General features: G+C 42.8%; 1 protein-coding gene across 1 annotated transcript in view; it reads left to right on the plus strand.

Moving 5' to 3' along the window:
• Window positions 1–23,935, plus strand: part of LOC147302750 (NACHT, LRR and PYD domains-containing protein 12-like) — a 144,310-nt gene extending 120,375 nt beyond the window's left edge. The window contains exons 7-12 of the mRNA XM_086283594.1: window positions 5,242–5,418; window positions 13,177–13,353; window positions 15,459–15,653; window positions 20,063–20,239; window positions 22,615–22,791; window positions 23,467–23,935. Coding sequence (XP_086139720.1) covers window positions 5,242–5,418; window positions 13,177–13,353; window positions 15,459–15,653; window positions 20,063–20,239; window positions 22,615–22,791; window positions 23,467–23,485 — 922 coding nt within the window. The 3' untranslated portion in view covers window positions 23,486–23,935. The remainder of the gene's footprint in view (window positions 1–5,241; window positions 5,419–13,176; window positions 13,354–15,458; window positions 15,654–20,062; window positions 20,240–22,614; window positions 22,792–23,466) is intronic.
• Window positions 23,936–24,157: the final 222 nt, after the last annotated feature.

Genomic DNA, 24,157 nt, shown 5'->3' on the forward strand with positions numbered 1-24,157 from the left:
GTTTTTATTGATGATAAGGACAGGCAGAGGAGATTGGATGGATTTACTTTGTTTTATTATTTTGCACTGAAATGGAGTCCAGTGTACAGTCCTTGGTGTTGCACATTTTAATATGTTTTAGCTGAGACTGTAGTGGGCACTCTTTAAATGTCGGGTCAGTTTGTCACGTTAGAGCCTATTTGTGCCTGTTAGTGCTGACGATGACTTTAGACCGAGCTGACTGAGGGGTCTAAGCTCATGATGCCACCAGCAACACCCGGGTCATGCTGCAGAGTTTTCAAACCCGACATAATTTACTCAGGTTATATCAGGTGATCTAAGAAAGGCCGCTTAGAAAGAAAAGTGAGTGCACTGCTTTAAGTGTCTTGAAGATGTTTAATCCGAACATTCAGCTTCTTCACTTCTAAAACCAAAAAGTGGAGAGTCCCAGATTTTAATCCTAGTGGGAGTGTCCCTTAAGAGGGTCGCTGACCAACTATTGATCATGTGGCTCATCACATGAGCCAAGCTGTGAAAAAGGGTGTGGGTGATTATCAGCAGAGGTTTCGAGAGATGAAACGTCTTCAAGAAACTTAAAGAAGTCACTTTTCTTTCCAGGCTCCTTAGATTACCATGACTGTATGATGAGAACCTGCACAGACATATCAGGTGAAGGTTTCAGTGTTTTGGTTCAGTTTAATGTAAAAATGGAGATGAAACACATATAAAGGCTGGTTTACACCACTGAGCCCTGCTCTAAAACACTGACACAGATCTGTCTGTGAAGCTGGCTTTAACAAATAAGAGCTTAAAGTTTTAAAAACATGTTTAGCGCCGAACTGTCCACTTTACTGTCTGTAGCAGGAAGTGGCTGTTTGGCACTGAAACGGGAGAATCCAGCTGTTAGCCGTGATGTTGTGTTTGTAAAGCTCTTCATAAACGAGGACTGTGGAGGAGGAGAGCCTGTGTGAGTCAGGTGGTTCACCGGCCGAGTGTATCAGCGGCAGAAACAGCTGATCAGCGCCGTTTTATGCAGTAAAATAATCTTTCTGTTCCCAAACACATCCACACAGTTTACAACATAACAGCCCACTACATGCACATCTCACCGCAAACATGCATAAACCTGAACATAAAATATGTCCTGTACCTGTGTGATCTCTTTAAGTAACTCACAGAATATCAACACTAACGCCACAAGTTTGTTGGTATTTTAACATTTTAACCATTGATTTTGAATTAAAACCAACAGTTAAAATATTTTTGCACCAGAGGAAAGAGCAGCAGAAATATTAAGACAGATAAATCGTTCTGTCTTCAGTCTCCATGAACAGCATCAACATCCTCTGGTGAAATTTCTCTTTCCTCCTTAAAATATATTAAATGTCAGTTTAATTCCAGATTAATGGTTAAAACATGTATGTCACATATGAACATCAGGAAATAAAGAAAAGTGACTGATTCAGTTCCATATATGCTCCAGGGAGGCGTTAAGGTTCATTGAAATTGTTCAGTTATTAAAGTTTAATCTGAGCCGAGCTGACTTCCTCAGGAACAAATAAACACCGAGATAAACTTCACCTTACAGATATAATCTAAATGAATCATATCCAATCTCAGAGAGTTGACAGTCAGCTGTGTGCTGGGAGACATGTTTGTCTGCAGTGTACGAGCTCTGACCGCTCCCCAAAAATGTCGGAGTGAATACATTAATATTAAAAGTGTAGCTGGTGACACAGAAACAGAGGATTTAAGAAGTTTAAGTGTAGGTCGGGTCCACACATGTCCAAACACCTGTGCGTAGGCCTGCTTGTTACTCAGAAACGAACACTAATAAAATGGCCATAAGGCCAAAGCAATGGTTTTGACTGGTGTTGACCCCGCCCCCACCCTGAGTGTGGATGCTGAGAGAAGGGCCAGCTGTGAATATGAGGCTGTGGGAGCAGATGGAGAGAGAGTATGTCGGGGTATCCCAGTACAAGCTTTACTGGGGTCAGAAATTAGACAGACTCCAGTTCCTTTGTTTGATTTATCTAGTTTGATGTTAGGAAAGAGATTCATGAGATGGAAAAACCTCCCAGTCTACTGAGATTCAGAAATGATTTCTACACATGGAAACTCCCTGAGTGGGAACAAAGAGTGTCCTGTCAGGAAGAGCATTTGGAATATGGATGTTGAGGATGTGACAGTGCCTGAAATCCTGCTGCTGTTCTGAACCATAGTTTCTGATCTGAAGGTCAAACAGAGTCATGATGGTTGTTTCTATTTGTTCCTTTTTAGTTTAGTTCCCCTGAAATCAGATGTGATATCAGCAGCTCTGAGTTCATTCATCATTATTGTCCAGTGATGACATTTCTGCTCCGTTTGGTGACAGTCAGCAGATTTTTCCTGAGTGTGGACGTGAACAGTCGTACTTGACAGCAGCAGGTAGCAAACAGAGATCATCTTTCCAGCTGGAACTCTTCACTGAGCTGAGCTCATTCAAAATGTTCTAGATTCAAGACAGGAAACAGTCCAAATGTGTGTCTTCACTCTGACTCTGGATCAGATCTCAGTGACAGACTGTGGACATTATGGAAGCCTAAATGTGACACCATCTTCCTCCTTCATCTGCAGATTAAAGCCAAACAAAGATTCTCATTAAAAGTCTGCAGGTCTGAGAGAGACTGAATCGTTGTGTCATGTCAAACACAGTAAGAGGAGCTGAAGCACAGATGTGAAGAGCAGATGTTCATCAGATTATGACCTCACTCTGTTTTGTCTTCATATACATTCAGTCTGTGTTTATAATGCAGACTTTCTGCTTTTATAATAACACATTTTGTATTTTCTATAATCTCAGACTGGATGACTGTGGACTCTCAGAGACTCACTGTGAAGTTGTGGCCTCGGCCCTGAAGTCCATCCCCTCCCATCTGACAGAGCTGGAGATGAGTAACAACAATCTGCAGGATTCAGCAGTGAAGCTTCTGTGTGCTGGACTGGAGAGTCCAAACTGTCGACTGGAGACTCTGAGGTGAGTTCACTGACTGCAGCTGTTGTTGTGTTTCTATATTTCAGGCTGCAGAGACTTTGAGCTTGTGTGGAAACAGACAGAGAAAAGAAAGACATGAATGTCAAAGCTAATAAAGGTGAAGTTAGGAGCTGTGATGATGTTCATGTATCAGAAGCTGATCTGGCTGCTACAGAGACGACCCACACAGCTGCTGTGGTGAGGTTTGTGTTAAAGCAGAGGAACACAGGCCCAAACATGACAGCAAAGCAGGATTCAGGCTCTGTGAGAGGATTTCAAACAGAAGCTGGAGAAGAGAAAGGACTACAGAAAGAAGGCAGCTGAGACCAGTCCAAGTGTTTCCATGGAGCCCAGTCTAACATTCATTCATACACTAACGTACAGAAGTGAACGGGAAAATGAATCCATAGTTTCAAATGTAGAAATAGTTCTCAGTTCATTTACAGAGTTTAATACAGTTCATGAGGAAATGTTCAAAACAGCAGCTGAGAAGAAATCTGCTTCACAAAGTTGGAACCAATTCCAATAGTTTGTGATGCACTTGAACGCAGCGTGAGCAGTTCACTGCCTAACCCCACAGAGACTGTCAGTCTTGACTTTTCTTTATTTCTATTGGCTGTCAGTGAGATTTCAGAGCAATCAGAGACTGTGGGTCTGTGTATGAAGTATAATTCATGTGCAGTTGTTGAAGTTGTAGAATGAGAAATGGCAGTTTGGGGTATTTCCTGCTTTCATTGTCCTGCTTGAAAATGTTTATTGACGTGTGAATTCATTCTTCAACGCTCGATTCTGCCTGAACAACGTGAAAACTTTGCTTTTCTTTGTGTAACACAATTCAACGCACTGAAGCATCGACTTGTTTCATTATTACACAACAGCAGACTGGTGGCTAATAAACAGTGAATGATGCAGAAACAGATGTTTGAAGCTGTTCTTGGAGTACACTGAGAGAGAGAGAGCTGTGCAGGCAGGAACAGCCAAAGTCAGAGAGAATTCATGAGCATATTGATCAAACGTGAAGCAGAGTTTGGATCTTCTTTTGCTGCTGCTTCACTCAGTTTTGGTTGGAGACAGATGAAACCTGCAGCTTCAGGATCTGTGAGCTGTCCACTTTCAGCCCCGACGGCGTGTCCGTGTACGTGCCGTCGAGTGAACGATCCACGCTCTGTGTTTCCATCTTTGTGTGTTTAGCTGCTCTCATTTACTGTTTTAGCTGTTTGCTGCTTGTTGAAATAGTTTGTGAGCTTTAAGCTGAGATTCTGGCAAAATACATTTATATGAAACATCGATTCAGGATTGAATGAATCAACATCGTTTTATTCAAATTAAAACCATTTAAATGGGAACATGAATTTTTTACAGCCGCCTCTAATGCTGGGTAATGTCAGCTGGTCCATGTGCAGCTGGCTGTGAGGCTCAGGGAGCGTCTACAAAGTGCAACACTGAAAGAACATCATCCATAAATATTGAGTAAGAACTGGACTCTCATACAGCGAGACTCAAATGCCTTTAAACATCAGCTTATCCTGCTGATCCAAGTCCAACACTGAGTTTGTAAAAACATGTTTGTCAATCATTTTGTTTGGTTTTTGAGGAAAAAGATTCAATAAGTTGCTGCTAATACACAACATTTCATCATATTTCCTCATAACCCTCTTTTGTCTGACCATTTGATCCCATTTGAATTTGCAATAAAGGATCCACAGAGTTTGGTGACAATAATGACAGTAGATGTTTGTGTGAAAGTGCTGGAAGCAAATGAGTGTGTGATGTTCTTTCAGTGTTGCACTTTGTAGACGCTCCCTGAGCACTGGTCTCACAGCCAGCTGCACATAGAGACCAGTGTTGTTAGTCCAGGTCAGAAGATGACTTGTTGGAATGAAAATGAGCTTGTAGTTTGTCTGCTTTAATAATGTGACTGGAAAAAGGTGTTGGACTTCAAATATGTCCATTTCTGTCACACTTCACCTTTAAAAGTGAAGCCATGTGGTTCCTGGAAGGAAAAACACGACTTTTTCAAGTCTTTGTCCTGTTTTTATGAGAAATGTTCGACTTTAATGTGAAACATTCAGAGTTTTTTCTCTTGTTGTGTTTGTTTGAAGCTGCTTCCTGGTGGCTTCAGCTGTTTGGAGTTTCCATTTTCTAAACTTCTACATTCTGAACCTTCTTCAGCTCTGAACAGATGATGAAACACTGAATGATTTCAAGCACTTTGTCTAATAAACTTACATCTTTCATTCTTTATACAGATTGAAGAGCTGTGGTTTGTCAGAGATCAGCTGTGATTATCTGGCAGCAGCACTGAAGTCCAACCCCTCCCATCTGAGAGAGCTGGACCTGAGCTTCAACAGCAACCTGCCGGATCCAGGAGTGAAGCATCTGTGTGGTTTCCTGGAGAGTCCAGGATGTAAACTTGAAACTCTGAGGTCAGTCAGCATGTTTTAGTTGTGCTGAGATGAATATGATGTGAAAGTTGTGCTGACACTAAACTGCAGACATCAGGCTGATATTATACTGATCCACACTGAGGATCTTCATGGTAAAGTCTGTTTTCTTCTTCTCTGGTTTAGTCCATTGACTGCAGCAGAACAATGTTCACATTTCAAACAGTGATACTCAACGTATGGCCCGCGGCCCACACGCGGCCTGCCCACCTTTCCTGATTCAGAGAGAGGGGACCCTGATTAACTGTGTAGCTTCTTCCTCACAGTTCTAAGTATCAGACACAACAATGAATAATCCACAGCTGACTGTCTTTAGCAGGTCAAAGGTCACGGCACACAGCAGACAGTCAGAAATATTCTAACTCTGATCATTTATCAGTTGTGACACTGTGAGACTTGATCAGAGGTGTGATCATCACAGCAGAGGCCTTTGTGTCAAAGTCACTGAGGATCAAACAGAAACACATGAAGCAGATTTTCCTCTTCTGGCTTTTTATAGCAGATAACCTTCAAAATATTCTGCAGTCGATCAAAAACTGAAGCAAACCATGAAGCAACATGTGAACATGAGCTGATGCTGCTGAAGTGAAGCAAAGTTACAGAGGTTTGATTACAGACACAGCTGAGAGTTTGTAATCTGTCATCATTTTAAAAAGTTTCCATGGAACAGCAGAAATGAGGCTTTACTGTCAGAGGCCGACAGCACTGAACACAACAGCAGACTGGTGGCTAATAAACAGTGAATGATGCAGAAACAGATGTTTGAAGCTGTTCTTGGAGTACACTGAGAGAGAGAGAGCTGTGCAGGCAGGAACAGCCAAAGTCAGAGAGAATTCATGAGCATATTGATCAAACGTGAAGCAGAGTTTGGATCTTCTTTTGCTGCTGCTTCACTCAGTTTTGGTTGGAGACAGATGAAACCTGCAGCTTCAGGATCTGTGAGCTGTCCACTTTCAGCCCCGACGGCGTGTCCGTGTACGTGCCGTCGAGTGAACGATCCACGCTCTGTGTTTCCATCTTTGTGTGTTTAGCTGCTCTCATTTACTGTTTTATCTGTTTGCTGCTTGTTGAAATAGTTTGTGAGCTTTAACCTGAGATTCTGGCAAAATACATTTATATTAAAAAATCGATTTCACGTTATCCAAGCCAGAATCGATTTTAATCGATAAATCGATTATAAAAACCCACCCCTTGTGCTGATGTTCCCTCCTTGAATGCACAACAAGTACGGTGCTGGTCTTTCTCGGGTGGAGCAGAGACAGATTGAAGTCTTTCAGGCTTTAGTGCCGACTTCCCTGACAGAGGCTGGACTCCATGGTCTGCACAGGAGGCTTCTACACTGTGTGGAGGTGACTCCTGGACTTGAAGACAGGCTGCAGGTACATGTGTGATGAAGAGGAGCTACAGCAGTGTGATGGAGCTGCAGGTGTGAAGGAAGTCCTGCTGTCCTGTCCCACCCTCATCTTTGCTTCCTCTGTCTTCTCTGGACTTGTCCTCCTGTTTCAGAAACAGCACTGCTTCATGCCGAGGGTGGACGGGAGCGTTGGCTCTGATTCTTTTACCGTCCACCACAAGGAGACACTGATGCTGACCTCCTGATTCATCTGCATGTGTTCTGCTTCACACTGCTCACCTCCACCAACGACTTCACAAACATCTTCTTTCTTTGAGTCCAGTTTGTCCCACAAACACTTCCAAATCTCCTCCTCTGAGATTCTGCAGCTTCTTGCAGTGTGACTCAGCTGACTTCTGACAGACCACAGACTGGCACAGCATCCACATGTGTCTCCTTTCAAACAGGCTCTTGATGTTTCCTCCCACATCATTCTGGCCTCTCAGTCTCCTTTGTTCTCCAGCTCTGTAGCTCCAGCTGGTGAAGCTTCAGTTTTCCATGTTGGTAACAGTAAACTACAGCCTCTGCTGTCAGCTGGGTAACTAAACAGAGCTGCAGCACGTCTCTGCGGTGGTGCTACATCCAGCCTGCAGACGGCCGTCTACATGTTGTAGTGGTTTACAGTCACCAGGGGGCGCTGTCCCAGCCATGCAGGCAGTGGGCTGCTCTGCTTGTGCTGTTGTTGGTGAAGCTGAAGTGAAAGCGAGAGTTAAAACACTGAACAGTGTCCACTGAGCTTCTCATGCTATTCTCATGCTCAAAGAAGTTTAACAGGACGGACGACTCGTCCATCAGGCGTCCAGCTGTCCGTGACCGTGTCCACAGCAGAGTGTGACCGAGGCTTCATGCTAACACGCACACATGAAGCTAATACCACCACGAGCAGCTGCTCAGTGGATTTGGAGGACAAATGTCTGCAGCTTCTCACAGGCAGTATGCAGAATGTGGATCTCCACAAAGACTGTGGAGAGCTCGTCCCACACTCTAAATCCACACTTGTCTGCACAAAACTTCTCACACGTTCCCGTCACAAGTGTCTTCTAAGTGAAGCTACCAGGTTCAGGTGCAGCTTGTTTATCTGGAGCTGCAGGAGATGATCCATCCTCACAAAGCAACACAGACAGCAGATATGCAAACGCACAACACAACCAAAGGATTCTCTCTGCATGTCTGTGGCTGATGCTGCTGGAACGAAGCTGTTTGAAACCTTGTTGTTCTGCACTTTGGGACCAGAAGAGGAAACTGAAGCTCTGTGCAGAGGGTCCAATGGAAGCAGCCAAGCGCTGTAAGTGTCTGCTGTACAGGGATGCTGGTTCAGCTGTGGCTCAGTTTCACAGTGTGACTCAATAAAAGCAGCAGGAAATCAAAGCTTGATGCTTTCATCAGTGTGGAAATAAGAAAGTTTCCTGTGACAGACGCTGGAGCTCTTTCACTCTCAGCTTCACAGTTTCAGCTTCAAACTTCTTGCAACATGTTTCTAACACGGCCACATTCCACCTTAATGGAGCTGATATCTTGTGCATCAGCACATTTTCTAAAGGCAGCGATCACATCTTTAGTTTTGGATGTTTAACTGCAGATTGTTTATGTGTTTATAGCACATTAATTACAGCAGCAGCGTTGACCACAGTGCTGTACAAGAATCCAAGATAACGATTAAAATAACTCCTAATATTAATATCACACATCAAATATCAAATAACTCTCATGCTGTATTAAAAGCCAGTGAATACAAATGTGTTTTCAGAGCAGATTTACAGAGACTGACAGCAGGAGCTGGGGCTGTTCGATAGAACGATGTATATATGATGACCATATGAAAACGTCTATCGTTTCATATCACGCTCTTTGTTTCCTGCTTATGTGTTTGTGTTTTCCAGATAAAGCTTTCAAAATAAATCTGAAGATCCTGTTGAGAGTTTTCAAAATAAACACAATACAGTACTGCGGTCGCTCGTTTATCGAGTTACGTTCTAAAAATAAGTCTCAGAATGAAGTAGCAGCTTTATGTTTTACAAGTATTATAGAAGTTTTAAGGCAGTTAAACCCTCACTGCACACTTTCTACACTTTTCTCAGACAGGCATGAACATTTTCACACTTTTCTCTCTTGTTTAAACAAAGTTCAAACCTTCATAGAAAAATAAGTTCATTATTAAAGAGTGAAAGCAAAGTGTTTCTGAAACGTGTCAAATCAGCCTTTGCTGGCATTAAATGAGCTTCTGTGTGAGGAGCACTCGTCCATGGCCTGGGCTCCTCGCTGTCAGGTAAAGTTTCATAAAGCTTTTGAGTTTTTCTGCAGATAATGTTGGTGTCCAGCACGATGTTCTTTTTCCTGCGGTCACTGAGCCACAAAGCCAAAGCTGACTCCATCCTTACGATGTTCTTGTTGTGGACAGTTACAACCTTTTTGCCTCCTTGTTGAAACTATGATGGTCAGCATCTTCCTCTGCCTTTGGCTGCTACCACAGGTGCAAAACGTCTCGTCATCATTGTTGTTTGTTGGGACAAAACGTACAAACATACAGTGCAGCACTGCAGAGTCACACTGCTGTAAATTTGAACACATTCTGTACTGTACAGGAGACACGGCACGAGATTGGCTGACAATGGTCTACAGCCAATCAGGACGCAGAACACAACGCGCTGTAAAAAACAAAAACATGCAAAATTGCACAAAAAAGATCAGCGAAACAGCGAGGCCGCCAAAGGTGAACTGTGTTACAGCGAGGGACCAGCGTATATGTGGTTGTTGGGACGATAAATGTCTTTGAGCTTGTGTCAGAAGACGAGCTGCAGCTTTCTGGACCAGCTGCAGTCTTGCCAGGCAGGTCCCACTAACTCCAACATATAAGGAGTTACAATAATCCAGCTGGGACGTCATGAAAACGTGGATCGCCCGTTCAAGGTTTTTAAAAGATAGAAATGATCTCACCTTAGATAAAAGCCTCAGTTTGAAGAAAGACCGCTGTACAACTGAGCTCAGCTGTTTTTCAAATTGCCGTCAAATATAAGCCCCAAATGTAATAATGCGATTTAATAAAAGAGCTGAACCAGTCTAATAGAGCGCCCTTGATGCCGCCATGCTCCAATGGTGAGGTCAAGATGCTGTGGTCAAGGCAGCGGTCAGATCCAAAAGCACAGCGGAGTCTCCTGATCAGTGGCTGATAAAAGATCATTAAGAACTTTTCAAAGTGCAGTTTCAGTGCTGTGAAGAGCTTTAAAACCAGACTGAAACCTTTACAACAGATTGCAGCTGAACAAATATAATCTTTTACAAAATCTTCGACAGGAAGGGAAGCTTTGAAATAGGCCTGAAGTTTGAGCAGACAGAGGATCCAGATCAGGTTTTTAGTACAGGCTGTACAACAGCATGTTTAAAACAGGCTGTACAACACCTGAACTAAGACTGCTGTTAAAAATCGCTAAGATGTCGGAACCGACAACCTTTAACATCTTTTTAAACACGTGTTGGAACAACTTCATTTGGACAAGATGATGTCTTTATAGCATCACATCGTTCCTCCACCTGATCAAACCACACAGGCTCAAACTGATCAAAAACAGCTGAGCAGGTGAATATTTTAGCCCCGGTGCGATCTCGGGCGAGAGTATCGATGATGGCCAAAGGGCAGCGTCCAGCTCTACGGCCGCTGAAGAGCAGACTCAACAGACGCGCGTGATGTGGATCCTACTGCTCTAAAATTGGAGCTTCTTCAATCCATTAAAGAGGACATTAGTACGCTGTTAAAAGAAGAACTCAGAAATGCATTGAAAGAAGATTTTGACAATATAAGGGCTGACGTGCAAGGACTGAGAAATGAGATCGCTAACAGCATGGCGGCGACGTGCGGCAAAGTTGATGGAGTAAAGGTTAGAGTGAAAGAAGCTGAGGATGGGCTGTCAATGTGGAGCGATGAGGTGACCACCCTGCAGTCTACAGTAGAGAGTATGAAGGAGGAGCTGTCTGACCTGAAGGATAAATGTGATGAAGGCAGGAAGCGGAGAGCTAACATCCACATCATAGGGATCCCAGAGGGCCTGGACTCGAGCTCCTCCACGGCCGTATCCGTGCTACTACGTGAAGTGCTGGGTATGGATAAAGACGTTATTGTCGACCGCTCACACAGGAGCCCTATCCTGAGAAAGCCAGCTGGTAACCCGCACGCCGTCATAGCCGAGCGTCACTACTACCAGGATTGTGTGGCTACGCCGTGCCAGGGCCCAAGCCCCGCTTGAGTTTAACGGACAACCTATTGCAATATTACGACTGGGCGATATGACCCAAAGTTCATATCTCGATATTCTTTAGCTGGATGGCGATATACGATATATATCTCGATATTTTTAAAGCCAGAAAGTTCGAACAAAAAGAGAGTTCTTAGTCAAAGCTGTGTCCCAAATCTCACACAGGCACATTTATTAACATACAGCGTAGATGTACATGAAACAATTACTCAGGAATAAATGATCAGCATTTATTAAATAATAATGCTCCATAAATAAAAGAAAACTGTTGTTTTTGTGCATAACAAAAAGCTCACAATCGTGCAGTCAAAATGTAAACAGACGCTGAGCATAATAACAAGCAGCTGCTCTGTTCCCAGGTTCTACTGCGTGACTGACAGCCTGGAGTTTGAAACCCTCTTTGTAACCGTGTCTCTTACAGGTGCCATTTATGGTCCTTATACACACTCAATACAGTAATATTACGTTGAAGCAGAGTACGTATCACTCCGCGAGGCTCCTCGTAGCTGTAATGCTCCAACAATCCATCAAGCGGTGCGGCCTCGTAGCTGAGCAAAGTCGTACCAAAACATCTTTTGAAAGGTTTCTGAGCGCCGTGTAGCACATAAAATCGGTTCGAGGTCAGTAAGCACAACCAGAATTCATCCATAAGCCGCACTGTCGATTTATGAGAAAATTACAGGATTTTAAGTGCAGAAAACATAGTTTATGGTTTTCCTTTGATCTTAGCAAATATCTACGCCTCTAATTGGGACGATCACAGATTTTTCACTAATGTCTTTGCGCGGCTCCCCAATATGTCATCACACAATATCATCTTTGAGGGAGACCTAAACTGCTCATTATCTGCTATGGACCACAGTTCACACAAAAGTACACTTAGTCCAAACTCAGCATGCGTCATTCAGAGCTTTCTTGATAATTATGGGCTGGCTGATGTATGGAGATTTCATAATCCTGCTTCACATCAATACTCTTTTTTTTCTAATGTCCATAAAACATATATTTGTATAGAAAAACGTCTCCCTTTAGTTACAGAATGTGATTATAAGACTCTGGTGATTTCTCCTCTTGTTTTTTCAATGTGTATTCCTGATGCCTGCTCCAACTATCAGCCATGGAGATTCAACTCAGTGTTGTTAGCAGATGAAGAGTTTGTCAGTTACAAAAGGTCTCAAAGACATTTTTTTTCTATCAATCAGACCCCAGAGATGTCATCATCAGTCATTTGGGAATCTCTAAAAGCATCTGAGAGGCCAAATAATTTCATTTTGTGCCAAACAAAGTGCAACACTGAAAGAACATCATCCATAAATATTGAGTAAGAACTGGACTCTCATACAGCGAGACTCAAATGCCTTTAAACATCAGCTTATCCTGCTGATCCAAGTCCAACACTGAGTTTGTAAAAACATGTTTGTCAATCATTTTGTTTGGTTTCTGAGGAAAAAGATTCAATAAGTTGCTGCTAATACACAACATTTCATCATATTTCCTCATAACCCTCTTTTGTCTGACCATTTGATCCCATTTGAATTTGCAATAAAGGATCCACAGAGTTTGGTGACAATGATGACAGTAGATGTTTGTGTGAAAGTGCTGGAAGCAAATGAGTGTGTGATGTTCTTTCAGTGTTGCACTTTGTAGACGCTCCCTGAGCACTGGTCTCACAGCCAGCTGCACATAGAGACCAGTGTTGTTAGTCCAGGTCAGAAGATGACTTGTTGGAATGAAAATGAGCTTGTAGTTTGTCTGCTTTAATAATGTGACTGGAAAAAGGTGTTGGACTTCAAATATGTCCATTTCTGTCACACTTCACCTTTAAAAGTGAAGCCATGTGGTTCCTGGAAGGAAAAACACGACTTTTTCAAGTCTTTGTCCTGTTTTTATGAGAAATGTACGACTTTAATGTGAAACATTCAGAGTTTTTTCTCTTGTTGTGTTTGTTTGAAGCTGCTTCCTGTTGGCTTCAGCTGTTTGGAGTTTCCATTTTCTAAACTTCTACATTCTGAACCTTCTTCAGCTCTGAACAGATGATGAAACACTGAATGATTTCAAGCACTTTGTCTAATAAACTTACATCTTTCATTCTTTATACAGATTGAGGGACTGTGGTTTGTCAAAGATCAGCTGTGATTATCTGGCAGCAGCACTGAAGTCCAACCCCTCCCATCTGAGACAGCTGGACCTGAGCGACAACAACAAGCTGCAGGATCCAGGAGTGAAGCATCTGTGTGGTTTCCTGGAGAGTCCAGGATGTAAACTTGAAACTCTGAGGTCAGTCAGCATGTTTTAGTTGTGCTGATGAATATGATGTGAAAGTTGTGCTGACACTAAACTGCAGACATCAGGCTGATATTATACTGATCCACACTGAGGATCTTCATGGTAAAGTCTGTTTTCTTCTTCTCTGGTTTAGTCCATTGACTGCAGCAGAACAATGTTCACATTTCAAACAGTGATACTCAACGTATGGCCCGCGGCCCACACGCGGCCTGCCCACCTTTCCTGATTCAGAGAGAGGGGACCCTGATTAACTGTGTAGCTTCTTCCTCACAGTTCTAAGTATCAGACACAACAATGAATAATCCACAGCTGACTGTCTTTAGCAGGTCAAAGGTCACGGCACACAGCAGACAGTCAGAAATATTCTAACTCTGATCATTTATCAGTTGTGACACTGTGAGACTTGATCAGAGGTGTGATCATCACAGCAGAGGCCTTTGTGTCAAAGTCACTGAGGATCAAACAGAAACACATGAAGCAGATTTTCCTCTTCTGGCTTTTTATAGCAGATAACCTTCAAAATATTCTGCAGTCGATCAAAAACTGAAGCAAACCATGAAGCAACATGTGAACATGAGCTGATGCTGCTGAAGTGAAGCAAAGGTACAGAGGTTTGATTACAGACACAGCTGAGAGTTTGTAATCTGTCATCATTTTAAAAAGTTTCCATGGAACAGCAGAAATGAGGCTTTACTGTCAGAGGCCGACAGCACTGAACACAACAGCAGACTGGTGGCTAATAAACAGTGAATGATGCAGAAACAGATGTTTGAAGCTGTTCTTGGAGTACACTGAGAGAGAGAGAGCTGTGCAGGCAGGAACAGCCAAAGTCAGAGAGAATTCATGAGCATGTTTATCAAACGTGAAGCAGAGTTTGGATCTTCTTTTGCTGCTGCTTCACTCAGTTTTGGTTGGAGACAGATGAAACCTGCAGCTTCAGGATCTGTGAGCTGTCCACTTTCAGCCCCGACGGCGTGTCCGTGTACGTGCCGTCGAGTGAACGATCCACGCTCTGTGTTTCCATCTTTGTGTGTTTAGCTGCTCTCATTTACTGTTTTATCTGTTTGCTGCTTGTTGAAATAGTTTGTGAGCTTTAACCTGAGATTCTGGCAAAATATATTTATATTAAACATCGATTCAGGATTGAATGAATCAACATCGTTTTATTCAAATTAAAACCATTTAAATGGGAACATGAATTTTTTACAGCCGCCTCTAATGCTGGGTAATGTCAGCTGGTCCATGTGCAGCTGGCTGTGAGGCTCAGGGAGCGTCGACAAAGTGCAACACTGAAAGAACATCATCCATAAATATTGAGTAAGAACTGGACTCTCATACAGCGAGACTCAAATGCCTTTAAACATCAGCTTATCCTGCTGATCCAAGTCCAACACTGAGTTTGTAAAAACATGTTTGTCAATCATTTTGTTTGGTTTCTGAGGAAAATGATTCAATAACTTGCTGCTAATACACAACATTTCATCATATTTCCTCATAACCCTCTTTTGTCTGACCATTTGATCCCATTTGAATTTGCAATAAAGGATCCACAGAGTTTGGTGACAATGATGACAGTAGATGTTTGTGTGAAAGTGCTGGAAGCAAATGAGTGTGTGATGTTCTTTCAGTGTTGCACTTTGTAGACGCTCCCTGAGCACTGGTCTCACAGCCAGCTGCACATAGAGACCAGTGTTGTTAGTCCAGGTCAGAAGATGACTTGTTGGAATGAAAATGAGCTTGTAGTTTGTCTGCTTTAATAATGTGACTGGAAAAAGGTGTTGGACTTCAAATATGTCCATTTCTGTCACACTTCACCTTTAAAAGTGAAGCCATGTGGTTCCTGGAAGGAAAAACACGACTTTTTCAAGTCTTTGTCCTGTTTTTATGAGAAATGTACGACTTTAATGTGAAACATTCAGAGTTTTTTCTCTTGTTGTGTTTGTTTGAAGCTGCTTCCTGTTGGCTTCAGCTGTTTGGAGTTTCCATTTTCTAAACTTCTACATTCTGAACCTTCTTCAGCTCTGAACAGATGATGAAACACTGAATGATTTCAAGCACTTTGTCTAATAAACTTACATCTTTCATTCTTTATACAGATTGAAGAGCTGTGGTTTGTCAGAGATCAGCTGTGATTATCTGGCAGCAGCACTGAAGTCCAACCCCTCCCATCTGAGAGAGCTGGACCTGGGTAATGACTCCTCTTCTTCAACTAAGAACAACCTACAGGATTCAGGAGTGAAGCATCTGTGCGGTTTCCTGGAGAGTCCAGGATGTAAACTTGAAACTCTGAGGTCAGTCAGCATGTTTTAGTTGTGCTGAGATGAATATGATGTGAAAGTTGTGCTGACACTAAACTGCAGACATCAGGCTGATATTATACTGATCCACACTGAGGATCTTCATGGTAAAGTCTGTTTTCTTCTTCTCTGGTTTAGTCCATTGACTGCAGCAGAACAATGTTCACATTTCAAACAGTGATACTCAACGTATGGCCCGCGGCCCACACGCGGCCTGCCCACCTTTCCTGATTCAGAGAGAGGGGACCCTGATTAACTGTGTAGCTTCTTCCTCACAGTTCTAAGTATCAGACACAACAATGAATAATCCACAGCTGACTGTCTTTAGCAGGTCAAAGGTCACGGCACACAGCAGACAGTCAGAAATATTCTAACTCTGATCATTTATCAGTTGTGACACTGTGAGACTTGATCAGAGGTGTGATCATCACAGCAGAGGCCTTTGTGTCAAAGTCACTGAGGATCAAACAGAAACACATGAAGCAGATTTTCCTCTTCTGGCTTTTTATAGCAGATAACCTTCAAAATATTCTGCAGTCGATCAAAAACTGAAGCAAACCATGAAGCAACATGTGAACATGAGCTGATGCTGCTGAAGTGAAGCAAAGTTACAGAGGTTTGATTACAGACACAGCTGAGAGTTTGTAATCTGTCATCATTTTAAAAAGTTTCCATGGAACAGCAGAAATGAGGCTTTACTGTCAGAGGCCGACAGCACTGAACACAACAGCAGACTGGTGGCTAATAAACAGTGAATGATGCAGAAACAGATGTTTGAAGCTGTTCTTGGAGTACACTGAGAGAGAGAGAGCTGTGCAGGCAGGAACAGCCAAAGTCAGAGAGAATTCATGAGCATATTGATCAAACGTGAAGCAGAGTTTGGATCTTCTTTTGCTGCTGCTTCACTCAGTTTTGGTTGGAGACAGATGAAACCTGCAGCTTCAGGATCTGTGAGCTGTCCACTTTCAGCCCCGACGGCGTGTCCGTGTACGTGCCGTCGAGTGAACGATCCACGCTCTGTGTTTCCATCTTTGTGTGTTTAGCTGCTCTCATTTACTGTTTTATCTGTTTGCTGCTTGTTGAAATAGTTTGTGAGCTTTAACCTGAGATTCTGGCAAAATACATTTATATTAAACATCGATTCAGGATTGAATGAATCAACATCGTTTTATTCAAATTAAAACCATTTAAATGGGAACATGAATTTTTTACAGCCGCCTCTAATGCTGGGTAATGTCAGCTGGTCCATGTGCAGCTGGCTGTGAGGCTCAGGGAGCGTCTACAAAGTGCAACACTGAAAGATCATCATCCATAAATATTGAGTAAGAACTGGACTCTCATACAGCGAGACTCAAATGCCTTTAAACATCAGCTTATCCTGCTGATCCAAGTCCAACACTGAGTTTGTAAAAACATGTTTGTCAATCATTTTGTTTTGTTTCTGAGGAAAAAGATTCAATAAGTTGCTGCTAATACACAACATTTCATCATATTTCCTCATAACCCTCTTTTGTCTGACCATTTGATCCCATTTGAATTTGCAATAAAGGATCCACAGAGTTTGGTGACAATAATGACAGTAGATGTTTGTGTGAAAGTGCTGGAAGCAAATGAGTGTGTGATGTTCTTTCAGTGTTGCACTTTGTAGACGCTCCCTGAGCACTGGTCTCACAGCCAGCTGCACATAGAGACCAGTGTTGTTAGTCCAGGTCAGAAGATGACTTGTTGGAATGAAAATGAGCTTGTAGTTTGTCTGCTTTAATAATGTGACTGGAAAAAGGTGTTGGACTTCAAATATGTCCATTTCTGTCACACTTCACCTTTAAAAGTGAAGCCATGTGGTTCCTGGAAGGAAAAACACGACTTTTTCAAGTCTTTGTCCTGTTTTTATGAGAAATGTACGACTTTAATGTGAAACATTCAGAGTTTTTTCTCTTGTTGTGTTTGTTTGAAGCTGCTTCCTGTTGGCTTCAGCTGTTTGGAGTTTCCATTTTCTAAACTTCTGCATTCTGAACCTTCTTCAGCTCTGAACAGATGATGAAACACTGAATGATTTCAAGCTCTTTGTCTAATAAACTTACATCTTTCATTCTTTATACAGATTGATGGACTGTGGTTTGTCAGAGATCAGCTGTGATTATCTGGCAGCAGCACTGAAGTCCAACCCCTCCCATCTGAGAGAGCTGGAGCTGAGTAATGACTCCTCTTCTTCAACTAAGAACAACCTGCAGGATCCAGGAGTGAAGCATCTGTGTGGTTTCCTGGAGAGTCCAGGTTGTAAACTTGAAACTCTGAGGTCAGTCAGCATGTTTTAGTTGTGCTGAGATGAATATGATGTGAAAGTTGTGCTGACACTAAACTGCAGACATCAGGCTGATATTATACTGATCCACACTGAGGATCTTCATGGTAAAGTCTGTTTTCTTCTTCTCTGGTTTAGTCCATTGACTGCAGCAGAACAATGTTCACATTTCAAACAGTGATACTCAACGTATGGCCCGCGGCCCACACGCGGCCTGCCCACCTTTCCTGATTCAGAGAGAGGGGACCCTGATTAACTGTGTAGCTTCTTCCTCACAGTTCTAAGTATCAGACACAACAATGAATAATCCACAGCTGACTGTCTTTAGCAGGTCAAAGGTCACGGCACACAGCAGACAGTCAGAAATATTCTAACTCTGATCATTTATCAGTTGTGACACTGTGAGACTTGATCAGAGGTGTGATCATCACAGCAGAGGCCTTTGTGTCAAAGTCACTGAGGATCAAACAGAAACACATGAAGCAGATTTTCCTCTTCTGGCTTTTTATAGCAGATAACCTTCAAAATATTCTGCAGTCGATCAAAAACTGAAGCAAACCATGAAGCAACATGTGAACATGAGCTGATGCTGCTGAAGTGAAGCAAAGTTACAGAGGTTTGATTACAGACACAGCTGAGAGTTTGTAATCTGTCATCATTTTAAAAAGTTTCCATGGAACAGCAGAAATGAGGCTTTACTGTCAGAGGCCGACAGCACTGAACACAACAGCAGACTGGTGGCTAATAAACAGTGAATGATGCAGAAACAGATGTTTGAAGCTGTTCTTGGAGTACACTGAGAGAGAGAGAGCTGTGCAGGCAGGAACAGCCAAAGTCAGAGAGAATTCATGAGCATATTGATCAAACGTGAAGCAGAGTTTGGATCTTCTTTTGCTGCTGCTTCACTCAGTTTTGGTTGGAGACAGATGAAACCTGCAGCTTCAGGATCTGTGAGCTGTCCACTTTCAGCCCCGACGGCGTGTCCGTGTACGTGCCGTCGAGTGAACGATCCACGCTCTGTGTTTCCATCTTTGTGTGTTTAGCTGCTCTCATTTACTGTTTTAGCTGTTTGCTGCTTGTTGAAATAGTTTGTGAGCTTTAACCTGAGATTCTGGCAAAATACATTTATATTAAACATCGATTCAGGATTGAATGAATCAACATCGTTTTATTCAAATTAAAACCATTTAAATGGGAACATGAATTTTTTACAGCCGCCTCTAATGCTGGGTAATGTCAGCTGGTCCATGTGCAGCTGGCTGTGAGGCTCAGGGAGCGTCTACAAAGTGCAACACTGAAAGAACATCATCCATAAATATTGAGTAAGAACTGGACTCTCATACAGCGAGACTCAAATGCCTTTAAACATCAGCTTATCCTTCTGATCCAAGTCCAACACTGAGTTTGTAAAAACATGTTTGTCAATCATTTTGTTTGGTTTCTGAGGAAAAAGATTCAATAAGTTGCTGCTAATACACAACATTTCATCATATTTCCTCATAACCCTCTTTTGTCTGACCATTTGATCCCATTTGAATTTGCAATAAAGGATCCACAGAGTTTGGTGACAATAATGACAGTAGATGTTTGTGTGAAAGTGCTGGAAGCAAATGAGTGTGTGATGTTCTTTCAGTGTTGCACTTTGTAGACGCTCCCTGAGCACTGGTCTCACAGCCAGCTGCACATAGAGACCAGTGTTGTTAGTCCAGGTCAGAAGATGACTTGTTGGAATGAAAATGAGCTTGTAGTTTGTCTGCTTTAATAATGTGACTGGAAAAAGGTGTTGGACTTCAAATATGTCCATTTCTGTCACACTTCACCTTTAAAAGTGAAGCCATGTGGTTCCTGGAAGGAAAAACACGACTTTTTCAAGTCTTTGTCCTGTTTTTATGAGAAATGTACGACTTTAATGTGAAACATTCAGAGTTTTTTCTCTTGTTGTGTTTGTTTGAAGCTGCTTCCTGTTGGCTTCAGCTGTTTGGAGTTTCCATTTTCTAAACTTCTACATTCTGAACCTTCTTCAGCTCTGAACAGATGATGAAACACTGAATGATTTCAAGCACTTTGTCTAATAAACTTACATCTTTCATTCTTTATACAGATTGAAGAGCTGTGGTTTGTCAGAGATCAGCTGTGATTATCTGGCAGCAGCACTGAAGTCCAACCCCTCCCATCTGAGACAGCTGGACCTGAGCTCCAACTACAAGCTGCAGGATCCAGGAGTGAAGCATCTGTGTGGTTTCCTGGAGAGTCCAGGATGTAAACTTGAAACTCTGAGGTCAGTCAGCATGTTTTAATTGTGCTGAGATGAATATGATGTGAAAGTTGTGCTGACACTAAACTGCAGACATCAGGCTGATATTATACTGATCCACACTGAGGATCTTCATGGTAAAGTCTGTTTTCTTCTTCTCTGGTTTAGTCCATTGACTGCAGCAGAACAATGTTCACATTTCAAACCTTCACAGAAGAAGAAAAATCCTCCACTGGAAAATTCACTGTGAAACTCTCAAACTCTTCATTGCACCTTAAAGTCTGTCTGACACTGAAATCCAAAGCAAAATGTGCGTTTGCTTTACAGACAGCAGTCCAACACAAACATACACACATCATCCAAAACACAGTCCAACATCCAAATCTCCTCCACTGCCAGCATGAATGATGGGAAAGAGAAGGAGGAACACTCTGACATTCAGGGTTAGAATGAGTTTCATCAAGCAGACTGTGAAGATCAAAGCTGCATTAGAAAGCTTACATGAATGAATGAGTGGACAGAAGTGGACAGAGATCATCTGAAGCACTTCAAAGGCTTTAAATCAGCACATTTCTCTTTATTCTTTATCAACTCTGTTAGTTTCTCTCAGTTTTCTGTGGAATGAAGCTAACAGCAGGCTAATAAGATGCTGACCAATAGGTTTCTATTAAAGGTTGTAATTTGTATATGAAAAAGTGCTTTGGCTCAGCAGGGATCAGCTTACAGGTAGAATACAGCTGCTGGATGGGATTAGCATGTCATAGCTATCTACCAAACTGCTAACTGGGGGATTTCAGGCCATCTATGGATCATTTTTGCTAACTGTTTATTCAGCTTAGGCTCACAGGGCTGCAGCCTGTGCCCTAGCTGTCATAGGGCAAGAGGCGTGGTCCACCTGCACAGGTGAGCAGTCCATCACAGGGCCAACAGAGAGCGACAGAGAAGCACTCCCTCACATCCACACCTACAGCCAATTTAGAAGCACCAATGAACCTAAGCAGCATTTCATTGGACTGTGGGAGAACATCCAACCTCCACAGAAAGGCCCAGCTGACCAACAAGCTTCAACCTACAACCTTCTTGCTCTAAGGCACTAGTGCTAACCACTTTTGCCCATTTCAGCCCAAATCCTGCATCTTCCTGTTTCTGACTCCAGGCCAGCTCCACTAACACTTTCTCATCAGACACTGCCACCTAGTGGAGGAAGTCTTAGTTCCATTTGAAGCTTCAGATTACAGTTAGTTCCTTTACAAAGAGGTGGAGGTGGTGGGGCCACAGCACCATCATCACTGAGTGCCATAGGACACTTAACCTTTGTTTCCATATGCTGGGAACTTCCTGTTGTTCCAAGGAGGACTGGAAAATGTGTGAAAATCTCCCAGTCAGTTCCTCACAGCACACTTCAATCATTTCCCTCCCACAGCATCAGGACCAGGGCTTTTTCTCTCTTTGGTCCCACTAAGAGATTTCCACACAAACACCTCATCAGTGGGACTCTCAGAGCTACCAGCCCTTTGCTACAATCACAAAGCTCTTCATTGAAATCAATGATATCAAAGCTGGAATCAAATGAGTCCAAGTCTTCTGCTGATTCAGCATCACATTCATCTTTGCTCCTTGTTCTGCATCCCCACCATGGACTTCATTCCTTTCCAAGCCAGCCTTGAGTGTCCTTTATTCAGCTCATCCTCTGCTTTACTTTTACACCTGATTTTAGCTGCTTTATCTCTCTTTCAACAGGTTTCTGTGCCTCAATCTTTTTCTTCTCTCCCTCATAACAAGACAGCTTCTTCTGCCTGAGAACATGTTGGAGTGATTTACTAATCCAGGGCTGCTTATTGGGGAAAATACTTCCTGTTTCCAAAGTAATCCCCATTTTTCCCAGAAAGAAATGTCAGTAGAAATCGATGATCTAAGTGAGAACATGAGCCTTTCAAAAGTCCCAGTGGGTGCAGTCAAAGCAGTCCCTCAGTCCCAGTATAGAGTCTTTGGTCCAGACTGGAACAGCTGTGTGCCCAGTTTGAGCTCTCTTCAGTGCTGTGACCTGACAGACCCAGAGGGGCCATCACATCACATTTAGAAGCTCCCCTGATGGAGCCACAACACATGTCCAATACTTAGTCTGTCTTGTTGGACCAACTGGAAGAAATGATTCAAGGACTTAGTCACAGAACAGAGATTCAAATCTCCAAAATCCAACTGGCTGCATCAGGACATATAGTCTGAAACTCTGCACAGTTTCCTGTTTGAAGCTGCTTCCTGTTGGCTTCAGCTGTTTGGAGTTTCCATTTTCTAAACTTCTACATTCTGAACCTTCTTCAGCTCTGAACAGATGATGAAACACTGAATGATTTCAAGCACTTTGTCTAATAAACTTACATCTTTCATTCTTTATACAGATTGAAATACTGTGGTTTGTCAAAGATCAGCTGTGATTATCTGGCAGCAGCACTGAAGTCCAACCCCTCCCATCTGAGACAGCTGGAGTTGAGCTACAACTACAACCTGAAGGATCCAGATGTGAAGCAGCTGTCTGATCTTCAGCAGAGTCCAGACTACAGACTGGAGACTCTGGTGTAAGTAGAGTGATGGAGTGAGTGGGTGGTGCTGTCAGCAGTATTGTACTAAACACAGTCAGTATGAAACAAAGATCCAGTGTTTCCTGTAAAGCTGCAGCTTCTCAGTGAAGCTGTGAGAGGAGAACGGTGACAGGCTTCAGGATTGGACACAAACACTTCCTGTTTCTCACCTTTATGGTCACCATAGTAACGGCTGACACGCTCTGATCAAACACTGTCAACAGCCAATCAGCTCTCTGAACAAAGCAGCACGCAGACCAATGACTGCATTGATTTCCAAGTTTAAAGCAGTGAAGAACACAGTCTGTAGGTGAGGAAGAATTTAGTGAGAGCAGATGTTTGGATGGAATTCCTCCAGTTAACAGCTGGAACCGTCCATCTGGATTGTTGGGCTTGTTGTTGGGGTTCCTACAGAGCTCAGAGTGGACACACCAAGGTTCTTCTAATGAATGAAAGTCCAAACTCAAACTAGGAGGGAAAAACATTTTCAGCAACTTCAATAAAAATCCAAAGATTAGAAAAAGTGAAGCAACAATGAGTCCTAGTACAGTCCCAGCACTGACGTCCCTGCTGCTCTTTATACTGGATGTGCTGCATCACTGACTGACAGCTGATGAAGAGTCTCTGGAAACACTCGTTTATCTCCTCTGCTCTTCCTCCTTCTCTCTGCAGGTGGATGTCGTGGCATTAAACAGGACGGTGTGTGTGCTGAGAGAGGAGCAGCTGTGTCCTGATGATCCAGAGAGGTTGAAGCAGCAGCAGCTTGTGTGTAGAGACGCTCTGACTGGGCCATGTTACTGGGAGGTGGAGAGGAGAGCTTCATCCAGCAGTGACTGACAGAGGAATGAAGTGCAGATGACTGTCAGTGCTGCAGAGTGAACTGCTCTGAGAACAGCTCCACTGTCAGACACAATGTAGAGTCCAGCATCAGCCCTGTGTGTCCCTCTGGATCTGACAGAGGATCATCAGTGTATCTGGACTGCTCTGCTGCTGCTCTGTCCTTCTACAGTCTCTGCACAGTCTCTGTCTCACTCTGGAAAGATTTTGCAACTTGTTGTAATTACAGAACGTTAATATAATATTCAAACATGTGATCTTCTCTTTATTTCTGAATCTTTACCAAATAAAGAAAAACCAAACTAACAAACAGAAGCTGTCGTGTCCTTTTTCACCACATCTGTGAATCTTTTCTGTGTTTTTCCTCTTTTCCTCCTTCCTGCAGCTCCATCTTCATCATTCTGTGTCCAGTATATGTGAACACGTCCAAAGCATCTGAGCCTCATGTTACCCGTTTGTGTGAGTTACGCCTGTCGTTGTGTTGTGGTGTATAAATAAGGGGCAGGAGACAGCGCTGGATCTCTGA

This window comes from Aulonocara sp. 'chitande type north' Nkhata Bay, linkage group LG23 (genome assembly GCF_057382095.1).
Source record: "Aulonocara sp. 'chitande type north' Nkhata Bay isolate Kocher_YH1m ecotype deep benthic linkage group LG23, A_spYH_male_GT1.1, whole genome shotgun sequence".
NCBI classification, from domain to species: Eukaryota; Metazoa; Chordata; class Actinopteri; order Cichliformes; family Cichlidae; genus Aulonocara; species Aulonocara sp. 'chitande type north' Nkhata Bay.